Source organism: Elephas maximus, chromosome 17 (assembly GCF_024166365.1).
Source record: "Elephas maximus indicus isolate mEleMax1 chromosome 17, mEleMax1 primary haplotype, whole genome shotgun sequence".
Taxonomy (NCBI): Eukaryota; Metazoa; Chordata; class Mammalia; order Proboscidea; family Elephantidae; genus Elephas; species Elephas maximus.
In genome coordinates, this window is record NC_064835.1 from 72,764,762 (window position 1) to 72,789,994 (window position 25,233).

General features: G+C 40.2%; 1 protein-coding gene across 2 annotated transcripts in view; it reads left to right on the forward strand.

Moving 5' to 3' along the window:
• The window catches only part of PELI1 (pellino E3 ubiquitin protein ligase 1), a 62,087-nt gene extending 49,151 nt beyond the window's left edge, over positions 1-12,936 (forward strand). Inside the window, exons 4-7 of one of the 2 annotated variants that reach the window (XM_049856523.1) lie at positions 536-637; positions 3,746-3,943; positions 4,058-4,246; positions 4,791-12,935. In XM_049856523.1, coding sequence (XP_049712480.1) covers positions 536-637; positions 3,746-3,943; positions 4,058-4,246; positions 4,791-5,357 — 1,056 coding nt within the window. In that variant the 3' untranslated portion in view covers positions 5,358-12,935. Of the gene's footprint in view, positions 1-535; positions 638-3,745; positions 3,944-4,057; positions 4,247-4,790 lie in introns of both variants that reach the window. The other variant, XM_049856524.1, reaches the window with a different exon arrangement.
• Positions 12,937-25,233: the final 12,297 nt, after the last annotated feature.

Consider the following 25,233-nt stretch of genomic DNA (forward strand, 5'->3'; position numbering starts at 1 on the left):
ATATCCATTTCCTTTTGTAATAGTCATTCTGTGAATGTTTTTATGTCTAGCCCAGCACATGGCAAACACTTGTCATCTGTAGAATCACAAAATAGCTAAGAAAACAGTAAGCTCTAATTAGTTAAGTTCATAACTCTGAATGACTTTAAAAATAAGATTTATCTTTCAAGATTTTGTGTTTTCTCTCTACCAGAGCAGTACTGAATATTGTTTTCATTTCTACATGGGGTTTGATTTAATTACTTTATAATTTTAAATACTTATAAGGGAGACCCAGATTTTATAGTGTTTTTTTATAAAATGAAGGTATGTTCTTACCCTATAACTGCTTCAAAGTATTCTTCTATACAGCACTCAGTCCGAATATCTACAATGTCACTGCAGATGTTATACAAAAGTTATTAATCCCCATTGTAAATTTCAGGGTAAAAATATATAAATATGTCATAAATACACCTACCTTTTTTAAATGAAAAGATTCTCTGATTTGAATGATGTATATGCTAATTTTTGCTATTAACCTTTTCTTTCTTAGGCAATAAGCAATAAGGACCAGCATAGCATATCCTATACCTTGTCTCGGGCCCAGACAGTAGTGGTTGAATATACTCATGACAGCAACACTGATATGTTTCAGGTATCATAACATCTGAATTTTTGTTTTGTTTTTCTTTAAAAAACAAAGTTGAAAATCTGTGGTCAGGGACTTCTGTATTGGATTAGAGATTATTATATTTTAATAAAGTATTTTATTAAATATATATATTGATTTCTAAACCCCATATATAGAAGTTAAGAGATGGGCTCTGGAAACAGAATTCCTGGTAAATAGTAGTTACCAAGCTGTCCCTCCGTTCCCTCCTCTGCGTAAAGTGCAAGTAATAGAACCTCCATTGGATGACTCTTAAGTGATTTCAGTGAGTTAGTACATGTAAAGTGCCCAGCTGTGCCTACCGCCTAGTAAACACTCAGTAAATGTTAGCCATTATTATCCCCAAAAAGGAACCAAGAAGTACTCTATATATTTTGATGGTTTTATTTTTTTGTCACTACTTCGCACCTTTCTCTCTGTGCAACAGAAAGTACAGGCAGTTTCTAATTACGTGTAGTTCACAACTTACGCCAGGGTTGCTTTTATCAGAAAGATAAACAAATAACATCCTCAATGAAGGTAGAGGTTTGGATCTTAAAAAAACCTACCACAAACCTTTAGGATGATTTTCCACATTTTATTTCACTGACAACCAGTTAGTTTCAGAAAGTACCTTATATTATTTAGTCTATCCCTTTTGTTGATGAAATTACTGAAATCCTGACAGTTAAAGATTACAGAGCTAGTCGGGGATAAAATTGGGATTAAACCAAGCATCCTGCATTGTGTGAAGCAGTGTCTTCACCGTTTTATGAAGGTCCTTAAATACACTGTAGCATTTTTTGTGTCCTCCATTTCGTGAAATAGTAGAAAGTTTTTTCCAATGTTATAAACTGATTATGCCCTTTCACAGGCAGTATACCTATGGAAAATGCAAACATTTGTACATCAAAAAAAAAAAATCTGACATATAATAGAAAGTAGTCCTCGAGGAGCTGGTTTTATAAACGTACTAGGATTGCCTGCCTTCTAAACTGAACATTCATTATTCAATCCAACAAGTATTCCAACACTCTTTGTTGTATTTGAATGTTCAGCACTATGAAGTAAATAAGGGCGCCTTCATAAGTGATTCCATGTCTAGGCACTACCCTGGTGGTCTAAATGAAGTACAGATACCAGATTGGGTTGGAGAAGGATGGGGAAAAGACCTTGTCATAGTGCCCTTTCATCTGGACCTTGAAGGTTGAGTAGGATTTTGCCAGCCCAATGAGTAGAAGGTCATTCTGGGATAAGAGATGGCAAAGAAGATCGATGAATAAGCTACTTATAGCTGGAATATACTTTCTGTGTAATCAGAAATAATAGGAAATTAGGTGAGATTGATAGATAGGAAATCATGACATGAGAAATACGAAACTAAGAAGTTCGTATAGGCTATAAGGAGCCACTGAAATTTTTCATGGAGGTGGGGAAGAATGACATTATAAGATCTGTATTTTATGTCTTAGGACATAATTAGAGCTAATAATAACAATTAGAAAGAAGAAGAGTTACTAAAGTATATCTTAACACAGTCATTTCTTGCTGTCTGATCATAATCTATAGATATTTCTCTCTTTATAGATACTTATGATTTCTTCTCACCTGTCATTATCAGTATCATTTTGATGGCTTAAATCTTCTCCTCTAAGGCCCAAATCAGATGTCAACCTGCTGGAACAACCTCTCTTCCTGAATACCTCCCCCTTTGGAATTCTGCCCCTTGATTCTAAATATTAATCCTCAGTCCAATCCTTGGCCTACATTTTTTGGCTCTAAACAAGCCTTTTATTTTAGGAAATATTTTTAGATTATTTAGGTCTAAGACACTTTTCTTTTGGTACCATTATCCTAAAAATATATAAAAGGGACACCCAATCTAGGTACATTTGTTAACCAGCCAATTTCTACCTGAAACTATCTAAAAGTAAATAGTTTATGCTTGATGGAAGGATAAAAACACTGAAGGATTTTATCTAAAAGTGTGCTGATAAAAGGAACTCTCGAGACTCAACTATGGCTTCTGGAGAGTCATCATTTTTGAGGAAGGTCATTATTTTTTCTCAATACCCACATTTTGCAGTTTTCTGATACTACTTGATCGTAAATACATTAATGAACTGAAATTTGTTTAATTTTTACTTTAAAACGCTGTAATTCTGTGGTCTTCTATCTCACTGCTTTCCTTTTTTCTTTTCACCTTGCATTTTTCAAAATGAATTTATTTACTAGCTACTACCGCTGAAAATATTTTGAACTCACTGACACCTCACCCAGGTAGAGCTCTTATCTGGGTTTGTTGCTCTGAAATATGGTCAAGAATCAGGAAGGAAATGAAAAAGGACATCTGAGCATATAAAATAAATACCACAATGCCCAGGCCCTGAAACTCTTTCTGTGCTCCCTGGAGAATGCCTTAGGCTCTACCAAGAACCTTCTGGAATGCTCTTTTTTTAAGTTTGTTACTGTATTTCGCCACCCACAGCAGAATTAGAAGAGTAGCTAGGAAGAGGAGGGGTGTGCTGCCAGGGACAAGCATGCCCCAAAGCAGGAAGTGATAGTGGCAGCCTGACAGAAAATCTGTGAAGTGTACATGAAACTCAGAGCCTGGCTACGTAAACCCTTCATCTGAGGATCGGCCATCTTGTACACCTTTATAGCACCTGAAGACATCACTGCATTTCAGTTTCATTTACATGCTGTTCATTGTGTAATGTTCTAGAGTCATGAAGAAAGAAGTACATGGATGGTCCATATGTTCTGTTAAAGAGGATAGAGTAATACATGGTAGAAATAGTTCTTTCCAAAAGGGTTAAAATTAAAATCTGCAGTCATGTAGTAATCTCAGCTATCCTGAACTATTCATTCCCTGAGGGTTTCATATATTCTGAGTCATAAGTTCCATTTAATTCTGTGCTCTGGGTTGATTACTATATCAGAGACAGTCTGACAGGTTCGTTTTCAAAGGTATAGATGCCCCCAACGTTAAGTTTGATAAGTTTGAGCTATAGAAATTTCAAGGCTTATGTTCTTACCTTATTATGCCTTTCTTGAATGGGTTTTCCACTTTGTTCCTTTGAGTAGGCTTATAGATATTTCTTTCTCCCTTAGATTGGTCGGTCAACTGAAAGCCCCATCGATTTTGTAGTAACTGACACAGTTCCTGGAAGTCAAAGTAATTCTGATACACAATCAGTGCAAAGCACCATATCAAGATTTGCCTGTAGAATCATATGTGAACGGAACCCCCCTTTTACAGCCCGGATTTATGCTGCAGGATTTGACTCATCAAAAAACATCTTCCTTGGGGTAAAAAGCTTTTTTTCCTAAATGCTGTATTATTTTATACCAGCTTCTAATTACAATTTACAAATAAATGGAAGCTTATTATTTTTTTTTTTTTACCAATGTTACTCCTTCTAGGAGAAGGCAGCCAAATGGAAGACATCAGATGGTCAGATGGATGGCTTGACCACCAACGGTGTTCTTGTTATGCATCCACGCAGTGGCTTCACAGAAGACTCCAAGCCAGGAATATGGAGAGAAATATCAGTGTGTGGGAATGTGTTCAGCCTGCGTGAAACCAGATCAGCCCAGCAGAGAGGGAAAATGGTAAGTACTGAGACGTAGCTTCTCAGTTAGCTACAACACATACAGTGAGTCGGAGTGCATTACGTATCCCAAAAAACTCAAATCTATTGTTGACAGAGTACTAAATCTGACTATCAAATACTATTCTGGAGGATAGTTTATATTTTAATTTTCCAATTAGGACACTTAAAGGTTTATTTTTCTGTCATATTTATATTAATACATTTAAAATCTAAGCCTTCCTAAATTAAACAGCACTCTTTTTCCCCACATGTCTGTATATCTTTGGCCATGATGTTTACCTAACTGAAAATACCAGAATTACTGATTAGCCAGATGTTCTAATTGTAAATTTATCTCTACTGTAAGGCTGAGAAGAGATAAGTTACCACTCATTATAATCTTGATTCTCAAACTTACCTTTTTCATGGCTGCCATCAGTTTCTTAAATATTTGGTAATGGTCATAGGAAATCCAGTCTCTTGAGTAAGCAGCACTTAAAACCAAAACTCTTCTGTAAAAATCCGAAACACTATAGTGAATTTTTCTTTTTTTTCTCCTCTAGGTGGATATTGAAACCAATCAGTTAGAAGATGGCTCATTAATTGACCTCTGTGGCGCGACGTTGCTGTGGCGTACTGCAGAAGGCCTTTCCCACACTCCCACCGTGAAGCATTTAGAAGCTTTAAGACAGGAGATCAATGCAGCCCGACCTCAGTGCCCTGTGGGGTTCAACACACTAGCATTTCCTAGTATGAAGAGGAAAGATGTCGTAGATGAAAAACAACCCTGGGTATATCTAAACTGTGGCCATGTACATGGCTATCATAACTGGGGAAACAAAGAAGAACGTGATGGAAAAGATCGTGAATGTCCTATGTGTAGGTCCGTTGGTCCTTATGTCCCTCTGTGGCTTGGATGTGAAGCTGGATTTTATGTGGACGCTGGCCCTCCAACCCATGCATTTAGCCCATGTGGGCATGTGTGTTCAGAAAAGACAACTGCCTATTGGTCCCAGATCCCGCTTCCTCATGGTACTCATACTTTTCATGCAGCCTGTCCCTTCTGTGCACATCAGCTGGCTGGTGAACAAGGCTACATCAGACTTATTTTCCAAGGACCTCTAGACTAACAGACAGTTGTCCTCAGGACTACATTATAAATGTATAAGCTAAGAGATTTGGGATTTCCAGCCTGTTGTCCACGTTACAGTTTCTCTGCTCTGATTATTTGCATTAAGATGAAGAATTTTTTTCTAAACGTTTATAAGAAATAATAGCAATTTCTGAGCAAAAATCTGGGGAACTCAGTAGGGGAATTTCTGGAAGTACCAGACTTCTGAATTCTGAGTTTTGAAAATATATTTTAAGGAGAAAAAGACATAGCCTAATTCGATGCCTTTCGTTTCAGTGGTTTTGGATCACCCATCCTCAGTCTTGGAAACTTGTTTTGTATAACTGAGGGTACTGCTGGTTCAAACTATGTTAGTTTACAGTTTGTTGCAAACATTGTAAAATACAGCAACATGTATATTAACTTCTTTTCTATTTATCTTTATTATAGAAAATACCTTAGAACGTTCTAGATGGAGTAGTGCGATGGCGATGGTGTCACATCCTTGATGTGAATGGTGGTTTAGCGAACGGAGCTCAAGGATTTGCAAGGTTAAGAAGGGCAAGAGAGCCTCTCCCTACCACCACCCCATCTAAATACGGAATTTGGTAGATTAGATACTTGGTAAAACCAAATTCGTATTAATTACCGCTGTGTAAGATGTGTTTGTTTTTAACCACGTTGAAGATAATCAGGAAAGGTTTTTTTTTTTTTTTTCTTAGTGTTTCTCTTGAGTGTAGTACTATAACAAAAACTTAATGCTAAGAGACATTTTATATGCTCCTTTGAATATGTAATGTAATCTAGATGATCTATTTTTCTCCCATGATTACTAATCTCTTTTTAGTATCAGCAACATTTGGCAAGCTTATTTTGTAGATAAAACTGTGGTTCATCTGTTCACTGTTTCTAGAAAAAAAAAATCACTCCCATGAGAAAAAGCATAAATTGACACATCAAAGAAGAGTGATTTGATTTGCTTTTAGAAAAAGAGATGCCTAATTAATTATTCTGTATTTGGCCTTATCTGGGCATTAGGAAATCTATCGATACATATGGTTGAGTGATAACAGTGCCCCCCCCCCCGCCTCTTTTTTAACCCAGCAGACCTGCCTTAACTGTGGGTGTGAATCCCAAGGAGAGTTGCCATAGTGTGACTCAGGTGGACGTTTGGCTGGCAAATGAACACCAGTAACAGCAGAGTGAAGGGACATAACTTGCATGGTCTGTTTATTCTCTAATTCTAGTAAGTTCTTTGCTTTCAGAAGCAAGAGAAAGGCTCTTTTCCCTCCATCCCCACCTTTTTTTTTTTTTTTTTAATGCACCACAAGAAAACCATAGACAGTTGCACTACATCAGACCCTTTTGTGACACTTGTAGAAATCAATATAGTTTTAGATTAGGCAGAATCGTTTTTTTAATCCTTTAATTTGTTTTCCTTTAGTTCGAAATGTTGTAGAATACTTCGCTGACAGTAGCCAATTTCTGTATGCGGTAGCATAGCTTTAATTGATCCTATTACAATGCTCTTCAGAATTTTCTTTTGGTTTAAAAAAAAAAAACACCTTGTTGCTTAGAAGCCATGAGCTATTTTCTTTTACTTCAACTGTCAGAATTTCCTTGTTTATGAAAATGATCATTTGGGTTCACTCAGGAAATGCATGTCAGGAAACTTGTATGATAAGTTTACTAGTTGTTATGTATCAGTAACTGCTGTTACCCCTTTTTCAAAGAAATCTAATTGATTTTGAAATTTTCTAGATTGTCACATGCCTTGTGACTCACGCAAGGAAATCCAGCCCCGTGTTGTATTTGTTCTAATCATTTCTATTCAGGCTCTATATTGTAGCTAATTTTTATTTGCAATTAATTTATTCAAACTAAGTAAATACTTTTCAAAATAGATATTTGAATTTGCCTCTGTGAGTTCATTTTTGCATAACCCAGAGTGGGAAACCAGAAGTGAAAACTTGTCAACAAATCTACCCCACACTCCAAAAATATTCAATTGAAATAAATGAAGAACTTGCATTTAATGTAACACTTTAAAGTCTCTGGTTCTCTTGGGAAAGCATCTCTTAACTTAGTCATATACGGACTTTGTTCGTGGCTAGGGAGCTGAGGCCTTTTCTAAGCTAAGTCCTGCTAGAGAATTGGCTCTTTGTACGTTACGTACTAGACTAAGTAGTGCCGTAAAAGGTTCGCGCACTTCCCAAGGTGCCTGAATTTCTTCCTACAAGCTGGGGAAAATCTGGTTCATTTTCTATCAAATTCAAGTTTTGAAAACTCAGGCAATTTAAATATTAATCAGGTGTTTTTCTGTTCAAGCTTTTTGAATATTACATTTGCCCTTTTGCCAATGCCTAACAGAAGGGACACTTGCTTATTTGGTTGTATTAAGGGAATGTCACTATGCTGGCCCAGCAGGAGAAAAGGTTGAATTTTGGTCCCCTAAAAGCACCGATCTCAAGGAAGATAATTTTTATGGCTTAACTCTTTTATCAAAAAGATCTTAATGTTTAAATGTTCCTTAATTTGAACAAAGGAATTAAATTTCCCTGCATCTAAAATTTTAGGGTCATGAGGCAAGACAGGGCAGATAACCCAGAACTAGGAGTCCATGACCACGTTATCTTGAAGCTGTAACTGCTTGCTTCCTTCATAATAAAAGAGTCTTCTAGTACATATTGTTGTTAGGTGCCATCGAGTCGATTCCACTCATAGTGACCCTATAGGACAGAGTAGAACTTTTTCATAGGGTTCCTAGGCTGTAGACATAGGCAGGGTAAAACCAATTGCTGTCAAGTCAATTCTGACTCATGGCCACCCCATGTGTAGGGTAGAACTGTGCTCCATAAGGTTTTCAATGGCTGATTTTTTGCAATAGAACACCACGCTTTTCTTCCAAGGTGCCTCTGGGTGGACTCGAAGTGCTGACCTTTTGGTTAGCAGCCAAGCACTTAATCGTTTTTGCACCACCCAATGGAATACAAAGCAGGATAGGAATAAATACTAACAATGTAAATAAATTCTTACATCTAACATTTTAGTGTTCCCATTCCACTCACCCTCAGGATAACTGCAAGAGCCATGGGTGATGCATGGCCACCTGACACGGTCTGAGTGAGGGTACCAGTGGAAACACACCCAGTATTCTTCATAAGATGAATATAATTCTAACACTTTTGTCCCTCATCCCTGGCTCATCTTGTGCTGCTCCAATTTTAGAGATTACTGGTTGAAAGACCTGTAATGCATTCCTTTCTCTTTATGCTCTCATGCTCTCAGCATTAACCCTCTAGCAAATCAGCACTGAAATACTACATGTGAACTATATTATTCTACCTACCCCCTAGCCTCACTTTCAGAACTACTCTTACAGCAAAAAACCAACCCAAGTTTGTTTTAATGCCACGCTCTCAAATTTTTCTGCTCATTCATAAAACAGGTATTTGAATACCCACTATGCACCAGGCCCCGTTCTAAACATTAGGTGTATTTAGTCGGGAAGAAAATCCCTGTCTCAAGGGGCATGTGTTCTAGTGGGGAAGAGAGAAATGAGCAAGAAAAATAATAGGCACAACATGTTAGTGCACGATGCTGAGGTTCAAACAGAGTAGGAAAGGGTGTTACAAAATGCTATGTGCAGGGAGCGGGTGGCAATAGTGCCTGGGAAGGCCTCGTGGTGAAGGTGATAATTCAGTAAAGACCTGAAGGGAGCGGCTGCTTAGGAGAGCATTGCAGGCAGAGGGAACAGCAATTGCCAAGGCCCTGAAGTAGAAGGCTGCATGGAATGTTTGTAGAAGAGCAGACGGGCCGGCGTGGCTAAGTGGTATGAAAAGTGGAAGAGTAGTGAGTAAGATCGAAGAGGTAACGTGGAGAATGCGGACGAAACTAGACAGCGGAGGGCCAGTGAGAACCTTGGCCTTTATTCTAGGAGAGATGGGGAGCCATTTGGAGGGTTTGAGCAGGGGAGTGACATGATCTGACTTATATTTTAACAGGATCCAAATAGACTGAAGTGGGAGCAGGGAGGCCAGTTAGAAGGCTATTGATGGCAGTAGTCCTGGAGGCAGTGGGTAGTGATCAGATTCTGGATATGTTTTGAAGGCTAAGCTGACAGTGTTTGCTGGCAGATCAAATATGGGGTGTGAAGAAGGAGAGGAGTCAAGGATGACTCAGCTCAGCTGGCCTCAGCAACTGGAAAGATGAAATTGCCATTGACTGATGTGGGCAAGATTACGGAAGGAACAGGTTATGAGGTGGGAGGTCGCCTGTAGAATCTCAAACTCAAGTCTTGTACTTACAATTGAGACTCCTGTGAGACAAGATAGTTGCCAAAGTAAGATGTCTCTGCTTTTTAAAAATAAAAGCAGCTGTCAAATTTCTCAGCCATTATGATCAGTGTTCTCCATATACCCCATTGTAGCTTAGAAATAAAATAATCCTCCTAATTGATGGTGAACTTCCTTTAATTGAAATTGAGAGTTGAGACGCCTCTCATGTTTCCCTCTTTGCTTTGGCTGCCCTTTGAGGAAATAAAGTTCCCTTTCCAGCTGCGGTGACTTCCTTTAGCCAACGTGTTCAAATACAGCTTTTCTTCCTCCTTTTTGCTTGGCACTTGCCATTAAAAAAAGTTTTATTGAATCTTAAATTTTTGTTGCTTCAAATCCTTTTTGGCAACGTTTTGTTGGTTTTTTTTTTTTTTAATTTTTAATATTCTAATGCTTATGGAAAACAAAGAATTCTTGAACCTCTTTTCTAAGTCCAGATGTTAATACCCAGCTTCCCTGAAGGAGATTTGCCTGTATTTGACAATACTTGTCAGCAAAAATGGAATAAATAAGGTAAAAATAGTTCCTAGCAATCATTGTAAAGTATCATGTCCCAACCTTGTGGAGATGATGTGATGGGGATGCTGGCTTCTTTAGGTTGACATGAAATTGTAAGCCCAGCCTTGTGTCTCAAAGGCAAGCCGCAGCATAAAATAAATTCCTCAGAGTTAATACTTGAGTGTTTGCTGTGTGTCACCCATTCTTCTAAACGCACCATGTTAAGCATGTTACTGGTATTAAGGTGCAAAACAACCCTGTGAGATTGGAACTGTTATCTCCGTTTTCTAGTGGAAACCAGGCACAGCAATGCTGAGTAACTGGCCCGAGGTTTACATGACTTGTAACTGGAGGGATCAGAACTGGAGCCTCGGAAGTCTGTCTCCATACCTGCTTATGCAGCCACCATGTTGTGCTGCTTCCCCATTTTAATGACGGAACATACGTTGGAAGAATTCTTTCCCAAGTTGATAAAGAAGTGTGACAGTGCTTAGCACATCAAAACCCAAAAAACCCATTGCCGTCAAGTCAATTCCAACTCATAGCGATCCTATAGGACAGAGTAGAACTGCCCCATAGAGTTTCCAAGGAGCGCCTGGTGGATTCGAACTGTTGACCTTTTTCTTAGCAGCCGTAGTGCTTAACCACTACGCCACCATGGTTTCCGTACCACATAGCAATGCTAAAAACCTTATTTCTTAGATGATTGTAGAAAACAGAACTCTGAGGCTTTAAGTTACCGAAACAGCCTCTGAATAATAGGATTAGCAAAAATAGCCAAAAGAATGGAAGGTACAGAATCTGTTTATTTGATAGAAAATGTGTTTTCATTGGCCGAAAAACAAAAAGGGAATAGGTGAAGATACTAGCAAAAAGTGGCAGTAACTAAGGTTGACAGGGCAACAAGAAACCAATGGGCAATGCCAGAAGATAACAAAAAGGTTTCACTGGTGTTAAAGAGAAGAAATATCAATTATAGCCAAAAAAGTATGTCATTCCGATATTCATGTTTTTGAGAACCTATTTTTGGCCAGGAAAGGCACAAAAGGCAGCCAAGACTGAAAGGGAAATTAAGGAGCTACCCATCTTGAAAGTCTAAAAGTTGTTACTATGTCATATTCCTATATTATATATATAAAAAAATATATATAAAGTATTAATAAAGGAATGAATGTAAACTAGATCAAGTTACAGATGAGAAAACTAAGGCCTAGTCAGGCAAAATGTTTCCTACAACCTAGGTCCCCTGTGTCTATCCTAGTGCCCTTGATTGTCATGAGTCACCAAGACTTGGTGCCATTCTCATGTTTTGTTTGTTGAAGCAGAAGTAAGTATATTGCATTTTAAAAGTTTTTATGTTGAATGGAAAATGTCAACAGAGTCAAAACCAACTTTCATTGTCATACAAACAGTGGTTCCCAAATGTTGGGAATGATCTGTTTCAGAATTCATTTGAATGAACAGCTGCCTAGCTTGGAAATGAAAGACAAGGGTAGGGATTGAGAATCCAGAGTTGTCCGGTAGTCTCACTGACTGCCCTTTGATAATGCCACATAAATCGTTCAGCAAACATGAGCACTCGCTGAACAGCAAGGCCCTTATTTTACTTTTCGATTCATTCAAAAGTTAGGACAATTGTTCTGCATGCCACACCTCTGCAGAAATGCAACACACTCAGACACTCTTCAATTGTCGACTGGCCGCTTAGTCAAATGACCTTTCAAGAATGAGTTCATTGCAATGGATATTGTAATGTTTCATAAAAATCCTAACTTACTGTATTGCTAAACAACTTCAAATCTTTCTTAACCCACAGTATAGTGGACTAATAATGGCAACCTGAACCTGAAGTCCCATAAAGTTGTTTAAATCTTGAATTATGGGGGTCAGATCCCTAGGTGGAGAGGCAGGAGTTGAATTGGGCCAGATGTCAAGGGACAAGAGAATGGGACGTTTCCATAGGCTATCAGAGATCTTTAATAGCTAGGAGCTCCCAAAGAGGCTAGGATAGGCTCAGGTGGCAGCTGGTGGGGTATTACGGTGGGTCGTGGTAACATAGCAGGACTCCTAAAATAATTACTTCCAAAGTAATTTGCACCAGGTCAGGTGCTATAGATGTTATTGTTGCCCCCACCAGGGAAGGCATAGTAGTTCTCCAAGTTTCCAAGTATGAAAATTATAGAAAGGAATCAGATCATCTAGAGTCAGGTAGTTTCTCAGATGTCTCTCTCTTTCAGCCACACACACACACATTGCAGACAGCTGCTCTTAATTTTAAAATAACTATAGCTTCTCAGGCCACCTGAATGGCACAGACAGTTAAGCACTCAACCATTAGCCAAAATGTGGGTTCGAACCTACCCAGAGGTACCTCAGAAGACAGGCCTGGTGATCTGCTTCTGAAGGGTCACAGCCTTGGAAACCCTATGAAGCAGTTCTACTCTGCATGCGTGGGGTCGCCATGAATTGAAATCAACTATGGCAGCTAACAATAACAACTTCTCAAGACTAAATTTGAAATAAACAGTGTTCACTTGAGTGTGTAAATTGTAGTTTGTTAATCAGTATCACTTCTACATTGGTCATATGGCATGGGTGCATGAATACAGATGTTGATTCTATTTTTTATTGATTTCACTCAAAGAAAACCATAGCAAAGATCCTTGAATCAATTGTATTATGCAAATTTGGTGATCTTGTTGCAAAGGTAACATAATAAAAGGTAACATAATACAACTGTTAAATGGTACTTGTCATGTGATGAAATGAAAGTCAAAGATACCACTCTTGGGATCGCGCCTTTTGCAGAGAAGCATTAAACAAACATTTCACTGCTTTGGAGTATGGCATACTATTTTTAAAGTTTGAGAGTTAACAATCAAGAGTTTGTTGAAAGTGCTTTTATGGCTTCGCTACTGCTACTGACTTCAAATATGGCCATATTTATTTTCCAAAGTGTTTTAATTCCTCTTTAAATACAAAAGCACCATTGAAAATGTTGTCTGGGTGGAGTTTCACAAACACAAGGAATTCTTCAGACCAGGCATGTGTCCAAGCCTGAATCCAGTCTGGCCTCAGATACCAGTCCTTAGATGTTCCTTTGTCAAGGTAGGTAACAATGGGCACTTATTCATTGTAAATAAACAAGAAACTAAGTGAATAAGGGGAGTTAGAAAAGATCAAGATAAGCAGTCTACCCTTCTGAGAGGATTCAGTTGTACTAAAGCCAGCATTTCCTGTAATTTTATAACATATTTTTATGTTTAACTCCTTGGCTCTGTGGTCATGAATCTTATTACCTGCCATTTTATGGGAACAAAATAATTCAACCCTTTGGCATCAATGAATTTATACTCATTCTAAAAAAAAAAAATTCTACCTCATCTTAATTCCTTAGGCTTTTGGTACTGGTCCTATGTGTGGAATTAAACTTTGGTAACAGCGAATGGTCCCAGACTAATAAATCTACAGCCTCTTCACTTGGGGAGTTCAGTAGCCTCTTTGATATACAACAAAGGCAGAGCATCTTACTTATAAAGTTGTCTTCCAGCCAAAGCCCTTTTTGTCATTCAATGGCTAATGGAAAGGACAACCCAAATTATTCACAGCTGAAAAACTCTAAAAGGGTATAGTCTGGGGACAGCGCAGTGATTCAATGTGTCAAATTCCAAGGACTGTCTCTAATTGTATTGGAATTTAATTATATGTAGACCTGTGACATGGAGCAGTGGTCATCATCACCAGTTTGAACATCTCAATCTGCAAAAATGTTTTGTGGTAATGGGAATTTACATAGAAAGTTAATCTTAACCTTTCCATGCCTGCCTTCATTATGATGAATTAAGCCTGCTTACCAACAAAGTGTGTGTAAAATGGCAGAGATATGGAAGAAAGAATTGACAAAATAGCAACCGACATTTTTACTTTGAGACCACTAATTTGACTTTTGTCATTATTGTTGCTTATTGCAGCTGACACTTTGGGTTCCCAGATGCTCTTGGTCTGATCTATAAGTAAACCTGTACTTCTGTTATACCACATTGTAATTGCTTGTTTATTTGCCTGCTAACCCAGCATTTCCTGGAGAAGATTTCCACACAAACAAGAAGCTCGCACCCAGCTGAGTGAGAACATTTTCAGAAAACCTATTATGTGACTTTGTTTCTTTAAAGTTTCTCTTTATGTGGAAAGGTGATAGAAGTCTTTATTTATTTAGAGAGCTAAGGAATAATTAAACAAAATGGAACTTTATGCAGTGACAACATCATCTTCTGCCTGGAAAGAACACATTGGCTCTTAAGTCCTTTCATTTGCTTGTTTGCATGGTTCATTTCCAGCTCACACAGCATTTCTGAAATGGCTGCATTCGCTTTGGTTTTCTGGCGCTGTGCCTCAGCAAACTAAACGCCTATGGTGCCAATAAGATAATGCCATGTTTTTGTGGGATTCCAAGGGATCAGTTCCCTTTCAAGTGGATCTGGAGGTAGTGTGGTTGGTTCATTAATAAATCTAAACGTTAATCCCTATTCTGGGCCAATGATCTTCTCATGGAGAAAAGCTATTCTTATGTTGGCAGTCTGTCAAATGTGTACCAGTGATCAATATAGACTGGAATGAACCGGTAGGCAAGTGTGAGCAGTGCAACACATCATGATCGATATGATAAGAGAAACAGCAAACAGCAAGATTATTTTGGGGTCTTAAATTCGTGATGTCATTTGGAACTATATGACTGTGACTGGAACTATCTGATTTGATTCTGCTTCTTAAAGGCTAAGGGTCCTTTGACAATAGGGCAAGGGTCCCCTATGCCCCTCTTGGAGGGAGCTCTGTGCAACAGAGTAAAATACTTGCAGGAGACAAAGATTTGACCTTTCAGGAAACCTGAGGAGATTGTGAAAAACAGAATTTCTTGCATATAGTCAGCCTTCAGTTAAATATTCATTGAATATTTGAGTAGATTAGGACTGGACCCTTCATCCTTATGTGTTGAAGAGCTACTTTTAATTTCCTAGCAACCTTGATATCACAGGATAAGAGAGAGGACCTCCACTCTTGAGTGGAATTAGGAGAGTAATGAGGATCTTTGCTGACAGTGTGATCTGCCTTTCTCCTCCTCAACCTGTGGAAACCTCAGAGGAGACCTGTTGACAACTTAAATTGTCTGATTTTAAATTGATCTTTTTCTCGGCATGAGCATCACAATTTACAGTATTCTGTTAAACTTAGTGATTTTTTTTTTAAACATTAAATAAAGAGGCTTGGAGAGAGGGATTCTTTCCTTTCTCTCACTGTGAGAATGTTTTGCTACACTGAACGCCTCTTAATTGTCTGACTAGTCAGACGTGTTTATCCACTTGAGAGAGAAGAATGTATTGAATACCAACTACCTACTTCGGATTCATTTTATTTGATAAAAATATATTGAGCATCTACTAAGTGACAGGCACTGAAGATGTAAAGAAGAGTTGAATAAGCCTGGTCCCTACTCTCACAATGCTTAAAATCTAGTAGAAGGAAGCGAGTAAATAAACAAGCAATTACGGTATGGCATGGCAAGTGCTATGACAGAAGTAAAAATAGTTTGAGAGCACACAGGAGGGGCACTGACGCAGACTTGGGAGGTCAGAGAAGGCTGTCTAGATGGAAGTGACATCAATCAGGGACCTGAAGGAAAGGGGAGTTAGCCAAGGATGGGAGCAGGCTGGCAGATGGGGACATTAGGAAAAGAATTCCCAGCAGAGGGCCTAGCTTGTGCAGAGGCTCAGCATCAACAGAGAGTACAGCATATCTGAGGTACTCAAATTGAGCAGAGAATTAAAGGAGGGGAATGGCAAGGGAAGACACCAAAGAGAGGATACATCAGACAGGGCTTTTATAAGCCAGGTTATGTGTTGAGCTTTATCTAAACGGCGTTAGTAAATTGGGGAATGACAAGATCAGATTTATACTTGTAAAAGATCATTCTGGCTATATTATGGAGAATGGGCTAGGGTGTATAAGACTGGAGGCAGGGAGCCTAGCTGGAAAGTTGTAGAATAGTCCCACTGAAAAATAATGGGAATGCCATATGAATAATAGCAGTGGGAGTAGAAAGAGGTGGCTAGATCTGAGCCATATTCAAGAGTGTAATTGGCAGGACTTCATGGCTGATGGAATAAAAGGGGAGCCACAGCAACAACGTGGGTCCGTCTTGACCAGCTAGGTGGATGGTAGTTCATTCACTTTACTGGAGTAACACAGGGCAGGTTTATAGGGGAAGAGAGGAGGAAGAGTATAGTTTCAGATTACTATAAAATATCCATGATGCCATTGTGTTGGCAGTTGGATATGTGAGTCTGAAATCCCAGAGAGATGTGCCTTAGAGATATAGATTTAGGTATCATCAGTCTGAAGTCCTTTCAGGTGAATGAGCTCTCCCAGGAAGCTGTGACCTTGACAGACTCCTGAGGGAGATTAACATTTAAGGAAAAGAGTGGAAGAAAAGAAACCCATACCAAAGACTGAGAAAGAGATGTCAGGGAAAGAAAGATGCAGAAAACCAGAAGAGATCAATGGCATGGTAGCTAACGGAGGAGAATGCTTTAAGGAGAGACGGTCTACAGTGTTAAATTACTAAGGAGTGTTGCAGCATGAAAAGAAACTCGTGGTCTAAATTGAATTAAAATAAAGATGTGTATTAAAGGTTTAAGGCAGTTTAAACCAGGAATCTCCATAGCCTGTGAAAATGGAACCACAAAGTCCAAGGAACAACAATTACAAAGATATTTTTGTAGGTCTGAAATAAAGAATGGGGGCTTCAATATTTTGATTGGTTTATAGTGATTGAGGTCAGTCAAGGGTGGGACAAAGTAAAACGTGATTTTTACAATGATTGGTTTAAAGAATTTTTGTTGACTAGCTACCACTTGGTGATACGTGCTTTGTCCATTAGTTACTATCCAGTGACTAGGGGGGGCGGGGAGGGTGGTGGTTACAGGACACTTGCCAGACACTGATTTCTGGAAACACAGAGGTTACATAAAGGCTCCTTGGAAACAAACTCACAACATTCATTCTTGACTTGGTTACAAAGAAAACATTCCCTTAGATACAGGATAATAGGCAAAACTGCCCTTACTCTTTATAATTATTAGCCAGCTCAGTTTTCTGGTTCCACAGGTTTTCCAGACAAAATGGATTCTAGGCCTAGACTCTATCTTATCGTCCCTAACTCTGGCCAGGCACCTCATATGGTCTTAGGGTCTCCATATCTGGAGTAAGTTGAGGGCTGAGAAATGTTCATTGGATTTAACAACAAGGAAAGTGTCAGTGACCTTGACAGTATCATACTCCATAGGTCTGAGACACCATACTCCAAAGGTCTGAAAGATCCCAAGGAATGAAGAAGTGGAAACCCAGAAAAATCAAGCACTTTGGCTATGAAGAGGAGAGAAGGGAGGGTGAGAAGAAGAGAGAGAAACAGAGAGCTAGAAGGGGATGCAGGGTTGAAAGAAAGTTTGTTTTTTTCCTTTGTTTCACAGATGAGAACGACTCAAGGACATTCAAAAGGAAAGAGCTAGTAGAGTGGGGAAGGAAGATGATATATAGAGAGGAGTCCTTGAGTTGGATAGAGGGAATAGGATCTAGAGCACAGGGAAGGAATTTGACTTAAGCAGGAGAAGAGACACATTTTTATTGTAACTGGAGGAAAAGAAAAATGAATGGGTGTAGACAGAGTAACTGGAGAGATGGGCAGTTGAGGGGAAGTTCTTATCTAATAGTTTCTTGTATTTTTTTTTCTTTGAAATAAGCAGTGAGATCAACTGCTAGGAGGGAAGTGGAAGAAGGAGAAGCGTAAAGTTTGAGGAGGATAAAGAATTTGGAATGGCTACTGAGAGAATTGAAGAAACCACCAGGCAGCACTGAGGGTCCAGTTGAAGTTGGAGAACATACTTTACGTTGGCACTGCTTAGTCAGGTGATTTGACCATTAGCATTTAGAACCCACACTATCGATATATTAATCTAGTTTTGTTATATTAGTTATGTTGGGCTGCAAGTGACAGAAAAGCTCAAATAATAGTTGCTTCAACTAGAAAGTTGATTGCTCTCTTAACTAAAAGTGTAGGTAGATGAATAATGCTGGAATAGAAATCTGTGGTGTCAGGAATTCAGATTCTTTCTAGCTCCTTGCTTTGCCTTCCTCAAAATTTGACTTCCATGTCATGGTCTAATGTGGTTTTTCCATCTCCATCCATCTTGTTTGTATTCTAGCCAGTAAGATGACTGAGGACCAGGAGAAGGGCATATGCCACTTTTACTTATAGCCCATTGGACCACATTTGAGTCCAATGGCACATCTATCTGCAAGGGAGGCTGACAAATATAAAAAAATAGTCTTTATTATATATGGCCACGTGCCCAGCTAAATTATTGAGGTCCTATTTTCAAGATATTTTATTTTCAAGATATAAGAGAAGCCCAGACCTTGGGAGGTGCTGAAAGTCACTGTCACTACCAGGATTTCACTAGGTACGTACAAGAGAATGATAATGATGTTAGGAAATAAATTATATTGCCAAAAGTGTAGTTAAAGTAATAGGTCTGAGTAGGGATTTAATACAGGAGGGAGCCAATAAAGATTAGGAAGGAGCTGAGTGGTTATTTTCATTCAGGTAACCATCCCGCCCACATGTGGCCTATGTACTTCAGGGGAAACTGAGCCCCCACCTTCAGGGGTGTTCGTGATGGTCTAAGCTATTGCTTCTTTGCAGAGGCACTACTGGCATTTTGGGCAGGCCGATTCTTCATTGCACAAGACTGTCCTGTGCACTGCAGGACATTAACATCTCAGCCCTCACTAAATGCCAGTGACACTCTCAGTCATGGCAACATTTCCAGGTACTCCTAAGGGGGCAGTATTACTCCCCTAGCTGAGAACAACTGGTCTAAATTAATCATGGTAGTAACTGAACCAAAAAGAATTGGTCGACATTCAACCATTTCAGGAGTTAGCATATGATCAAGAACCAATGGTACTGAGGGAGAAAGTCCAAGCTGCACTGAATGTGTTGACTGAAAACAAGGCTCCAGAAATTGATGGGATACTAGTTGAGATGTTTCAACAAACTGATGCAATGCTGGAAGCCAAGAAATTTGGAAGACAACTACCTGGCCAACCGACCGGAAGAGATCCATATACACGCCCATTCCAAAGAAAGGTGATCTAACAGAATGTGGAAATTATCTAGCGATATCATTAATATCACATGCAAGTAAAATTTTGCTGAAGATCATTCAAAAGCATTTGCAGCAGTACATGGACAGGGAACTGCCAGACATTCAAGTCAGATTCAGAAGAGAACACAGAATGAGGGCTATCATTGCTGAGGTCAGATGACTCTTGGCTGAAAGCAGAGAATACCAGAAAGATGTTTACCTGCGCTTTATTGACTATGCAAAGGCATTCAACTGTGTGTATCATAACAAATTATGGATAACATTGTGAAGAATGTGAATTCCAAAACTCTTAATTGTGTTCATGCAGGGCCTGTACATAGACCAAGAGGCAGTTGTTTGAACAGAACAAGGGGATACTGTGTGGTTTAAAGTCAGGAAATGTGTACATCAGGGTTGTATCCTTTCACCATATTTATCCAATCTGTATGCTGAGCAAATAATCCATGAAATTGGACTATATGAAGAAGAACGGAGCATCAGGATTGGAGGAAGACTCATTAACAACCTGTGATATGCAGATGGCAAAACTTTGCTTACTAAAAGCAAAGAGGACTTGAAACACTTACTGATGAAGATCAAAGACAACAGCCTTCAGTATGGATGACACTTCAACATAAAGAAAGCAAAAATCCTCACTACTGGACCGGTAAGCAACATCATGATAAATGGAGAAAAGACTGAAGCTGTCAAGGATTTCATTTTACTTGGATCCACAATCAATGCCCATGGAAGCAGCAGTCAAGAAATCAAATGCTGGATTGCATTGGGCAAATCTGCTACAAAAGATCTGGGTGCACCTGACCCAAGCCATGGTATTTTCAGTTGCCTCATATACACACGAAAGCTGGATAATAAATAAGGAAAACTGAAAAAGAATTGATATATTTGAATTATGGCATGGACAAAGAATACTGAATATACCATGGAATGCTCAAGAATGAATAAATCTGTCCTGGAAGAAGTATAGCCAGAATGCTCCTTAGAATTGAAGATGGTGAGACTTAGTCTCACCTACTTTGGACATTGTCTTAGGCTGGGTTCTCTAGAGCAGCAAAACCAACGAAGCATATATATAGAGAGAGAGATTTATCTCAAGGAAATGGCTCACACGGTTGTCAAGGCTGGTAAATTCCAAGTCCATGGGTCAGGCATCAAGCTGGAGGCTTCTCCTGACTCATGTAGCTGCAGGGGTAGACAAATCCAAGATCAGCAGGTAAGATGGCAGGCTGCTGGCTCACAGGCTGCAGAGGCTGATAAATCCCAGCATCGGCAGGCAATACGGCAAGCCACTGGCTTAAGTCCCAAGAACCCGAGGTTAGATGAAGACTATCTAAATGCAGGACCCAGAGCAAGCAAAAGCCAGTGAGCTTTGCCAGAACATCCATATATATTGGATGCAGGTCACACTCCTAAGGAAACTCCCCTTACAGCTGATTGGCTGATCACATCAGATCACATAACGGAGGTGATTACATTGTATCACAAAATGGAGGATAACTACATTACACAGCTTCCAAACTATATCATTACATAACTGCCAAACCATTGAAAAATATCACCCAGAAAAGTTGACACGTCATGGATTGAATTATGTCGCGTGTATTAACTTGGTTAGATCATGATTCCCAGTATTCTGTGGCTGTCCTCCATTTTGTGATTGTAATTTTATGTTAAAGAGGATTAGGGTGGGATTGTAACACCCTTACCAGGTCACATCCTTGATCCAATATAAAGGGAGTTTTCCTGGGGTGTGGTCTGCACCACCTTTTATCTCTTAAGAGGTAAAAGGAAAGGAAAGTAAGCGGAGAGTTGGGGACCTCATACCACCAAGAAGGCAGTGCCGGGAGCAGAGCGTGTCCTTTGGACCTGAAGTTCCTGCACTGAGATGCTTCTAGACCAAGGGTAGACTGATGACAAGGACCTTCCTCCAGAGCTGACAGAAAAACCCTTCCCCTGGAGCTGGCACCCTGAATTCGGACTTCTAACCTAATGGACTGTGAGAGAATAAATTTCTCTTTGTTGAAACCATCCACTTGTGGTATTTCTGTTATAGCTGCACTAGATGACTAAGACAACACACAACCTTAACCACCACAGACATGTTATCAGGAGGGACAAGTCCCTGGAGAAGGACATCATGCTTTCTAAAGTAGAGGGTCAGCGAAAGAGAGAAAGACCCTTAATGAGATGGAGTGACACAGTGGCTGCAACAATGGGCTCAAACACAGCGACAATTGTGAGGTTGGTGCAGGACCAGGCACTGTTTCTTTCTGTTGTACATGGGGTCACTATACATGGATACTGACTTGAGGACACCTAATAACAACAACAACAAGTCCCGCCTCCCTAGCGATTGGCTCAAGGGTGAGCAACAATCCAGGGCTAAGCAAATCAGCACATGGCATTCCCCCTAGTCACCATGATTGGCTCAGTCTTTTCCGATGAATGGAAGGACAGGATTTTTGTTTGATGATTGAAGGCTCACTCCTTCTCAGTCTCTCTGGACATAATGAGGAAGTATGTAGGCCCAATTGCCATTGGTACCAAATCTGTAACTACTAGGTGAGCCAGCCCTAGAATGAAGCTGACACTGAAAGAAGCTGACAAGGGGAGGAGAGACAGAAAGAAACAGTGTCCTTGGTAACTGATCTTCCAGAGCAACCAACCCCAATGACCTCTCTGCTGCTGAGTTTTCAGTTACTTGAGCCAATAAATTCCCTTAATGTTTAAACCAGTTAGACTTGAGATTCCAGTTACTTGTGAGCGAAAACATACTAATTAATAAATGTGCAGAGCAGAGGGAGGTTGGGTCAAGGGAGTGAACATATTGAGAAGCATGCAGATGAAAGGAAGGTATACCATAGATGAGTGGAGAGGCTTACACCTTGGGTGGAAACTGAGGAAAACCCAGAAGAGGTATGGTGAGCTTGGGTGCACGATTTTATAAAAGTTAGTCTCTGTTCTCTTGGACTGGGGTTGGGGGTAATCAGAACAGTTTCAGCATTAGGCTAGGTACTTTTTACCAACGTTCTTATTTAATCTTTGAAATAACCCAGCGAGGTTGGTATTAATTTCAAAGTGTAGAGAAAGAAGCCCAAGACTCACCCAAGGACCCAAAGCTAGTAGCTGGTGGAGGTAAACCCTAGAGAGTTTGACTCCAGTGCTCAAGTTCTTTCCACAACTTCCCCATTGCCACATGATGGCAATAACCCCAGTGGACACAAATACTCCCCATCAGTCCTTCCTGTGCTTCAGTCCAGGACCACAGGCAAAACCGACTGGGTCAGTAGGATTGTTTTCCCCTGTCGCAGGGATGGCACATTGACAGAATGTGCCGTGCTGTGTTTAGGGTATAAAACACAGATGGGGCATGGGCTCCCTGGGCAGGGAAGACAGCTTATTTATAAAAATGACATTAGCCCAAGTGAAAAGAATAGCCACCAGGTGCACTGAGGAGGATGAAGTGGCTCAAAGATTCCTGGTGAGGTGAAAAGTATCTGATGTTAACTGTCAAGCATTGAATGTCAGATTTGGGTACATCTGCATTGCTTTTATTTCAGGAAACCTTTTTTTCCATTTTGTTTTTTTGAATAGTTGACGCATGTATGTGATACAAACTCAAAAGGTGTACAATGAAAAATGTCTTCCTTCCTTTGTCCCCCAACAACTACCCCATCCCCCTCCCTGGAGGCAACACCTGTTGACAGACTCAGTCCTTCTCCTGTTCTTCCTTCTCATCTTTCCATGTCCTTTTCCTCTTCTCCCCTTTCCCCTCCTCTCCTGTCTTCTCTCTCCCTTCCTTCCCCATTCTTATTACAGGCAGAGGTACATCAAGCTGAATTTTCGTCATTCTGTAACAATACACACAAGACATACAGCCACTGTCCCTGCCATAGCCCTCAGTGGCGAAGATCACAAGCCCTGAATTTCTTGGCCTAAGCCCAGTCCTCTTCCAGCCAGCCTTCATCCTGTCAGCTTTCCTCGGTCCCCACTGGTTCTCTCACACACCTTGTACACACCAGGGGGAGCTGAAGGACCAGCTCAAGGTTTCTCTTTAACTCCACAGCAGGCTCCCTTCTCTGTAGTTGCCCCAGTCCCAAATGGAAAGAAGGGCAAACGTATCTTCTGCTTTAGGACTCCCCGTCCACTCATCTGGGATGATCCTGTGCTCAGACCCTCTGAATCTCCTCACTTACAACCTGCTGCTTAAACTTCACCTCCTTTTTCAGTCATGGGAAAACAGCTCTGACGTCATATCCTGTGTTCTTCCCCACTCTATCTATGATCTGTTCAGGGGCAGTCCTCCAAGCTCTGCCTCATTAGCTTATAAATACATTTTTTTCTTTTAGCAAGTCTAGCTTTTGCTAATCAAAAGTACTTGCTTTCACACTATTGTCTTGCTATGAATTTTTCAAGTTCTATTTTGAAACTCTAGCCAATGACTTACCCATTCTAGGCTGAGTTTTATTCTTTTTTTCCCCCCAGTGACTCAATGCATGCCATTGACTCAATAGGTGGGGGAGCCACGTGGACAATGAGGGTTGGCTGGGAACGAAAATATGTTGGCTTAATATCTCACAAATGTTATCTCCATTACATCAGCATAAGGTTTCCAGTGCCAGCTGAAGAGAAGCCAGCGTCAGTGTGGTGAATGATATTGAGTTTTCACGTTGTGACTTGGGCACACCCACTGCATGTGAAAACTTCATGGTCCTCAGACAGAACCTAGTCTAGGCAAAACAGAACTACTGATTGTACCACTATGCACCCAATTATTTAGGCACAAACCTGAGTCATTCTGGATTCCTCCCGTTTCTTCATATCCTGCGTTTAAATCCACCTGCTATTCAGGGCCACCAAAGTGAAGGGGAGCATTGTTCTAATTTTCATAAAGGCACTGTATGGGCAGCAGCCTTGCTCTGAAATCCTAGGCCAAGCTACCAATGCATCCCCTGGACTTCTGCCACAGCCTCGTCCCTGGTCCCCTCAACTCTGCTTGGCTTCCTACAGTCCATTAACACTAAGCAGACATAATTATCTTTTGAAATATAAATTAAATCATATCACTTCCCTGCTTCCTGGCTTTGGATCTTCCCATAGCTTCCCATCATTCTTTGACCTGGCTTTGCCTTCCTCTTTAGCCTTGTCTTATTTCCTTCTAAGTCTTCCATCTTACCCTGTTCCAGCTGCACTGCCTTTCTTTCTGCCCTCAAACACACCAGATTCATTTCTACCCCAGGCCCTTTGCATGTACCGTTTCTCTGCTTAGAGAGCTCTTCCTCAGCCTGTCACACTACTGCCTCCTTCTCAGCCTTCTGGTCTCAAATCAGATGTCACCAGCCTTTCTAAGCAGCCACACTACACCCCCCAAAAACCCAAACTTATTGCCAGCGAGTCGATTCCGACTCATAGCAACCCTAGATGACAGAGTAGAATTGCCCCATAGGGTTTCCAAGGAGTAGCTGGTGGATTCGAACTGCAGGCCTTTTGGTTAGCAATCAAGCTCTTAACCACTGCACTATCAGGGCTCAGGTACCATTTATCGTATTACTCTATTACCCTTCCTAGCCCTTAGTTCCTGAAAAGTATATTGTGTGTTTGTGGGTTTACACATTTATAGCCAACCTTCCCCTCACTTGGTGTACCTGGGTAGTATAAATGGCTAATGTGTTGGGCTGCTAACTGAAAGGTCGGAGGTTCTAATCCCCTCAGAGGGGGGTGCCTCAGAAGAAAGGCCTGGCAATCTACTTCTGAAAAATCAGCCATTGAAAACCCTATGGAGCATAATTCTATTCTGATACCCATGAGGGTGCCATGAGTCAGAGTCAACTCAATGGCAACT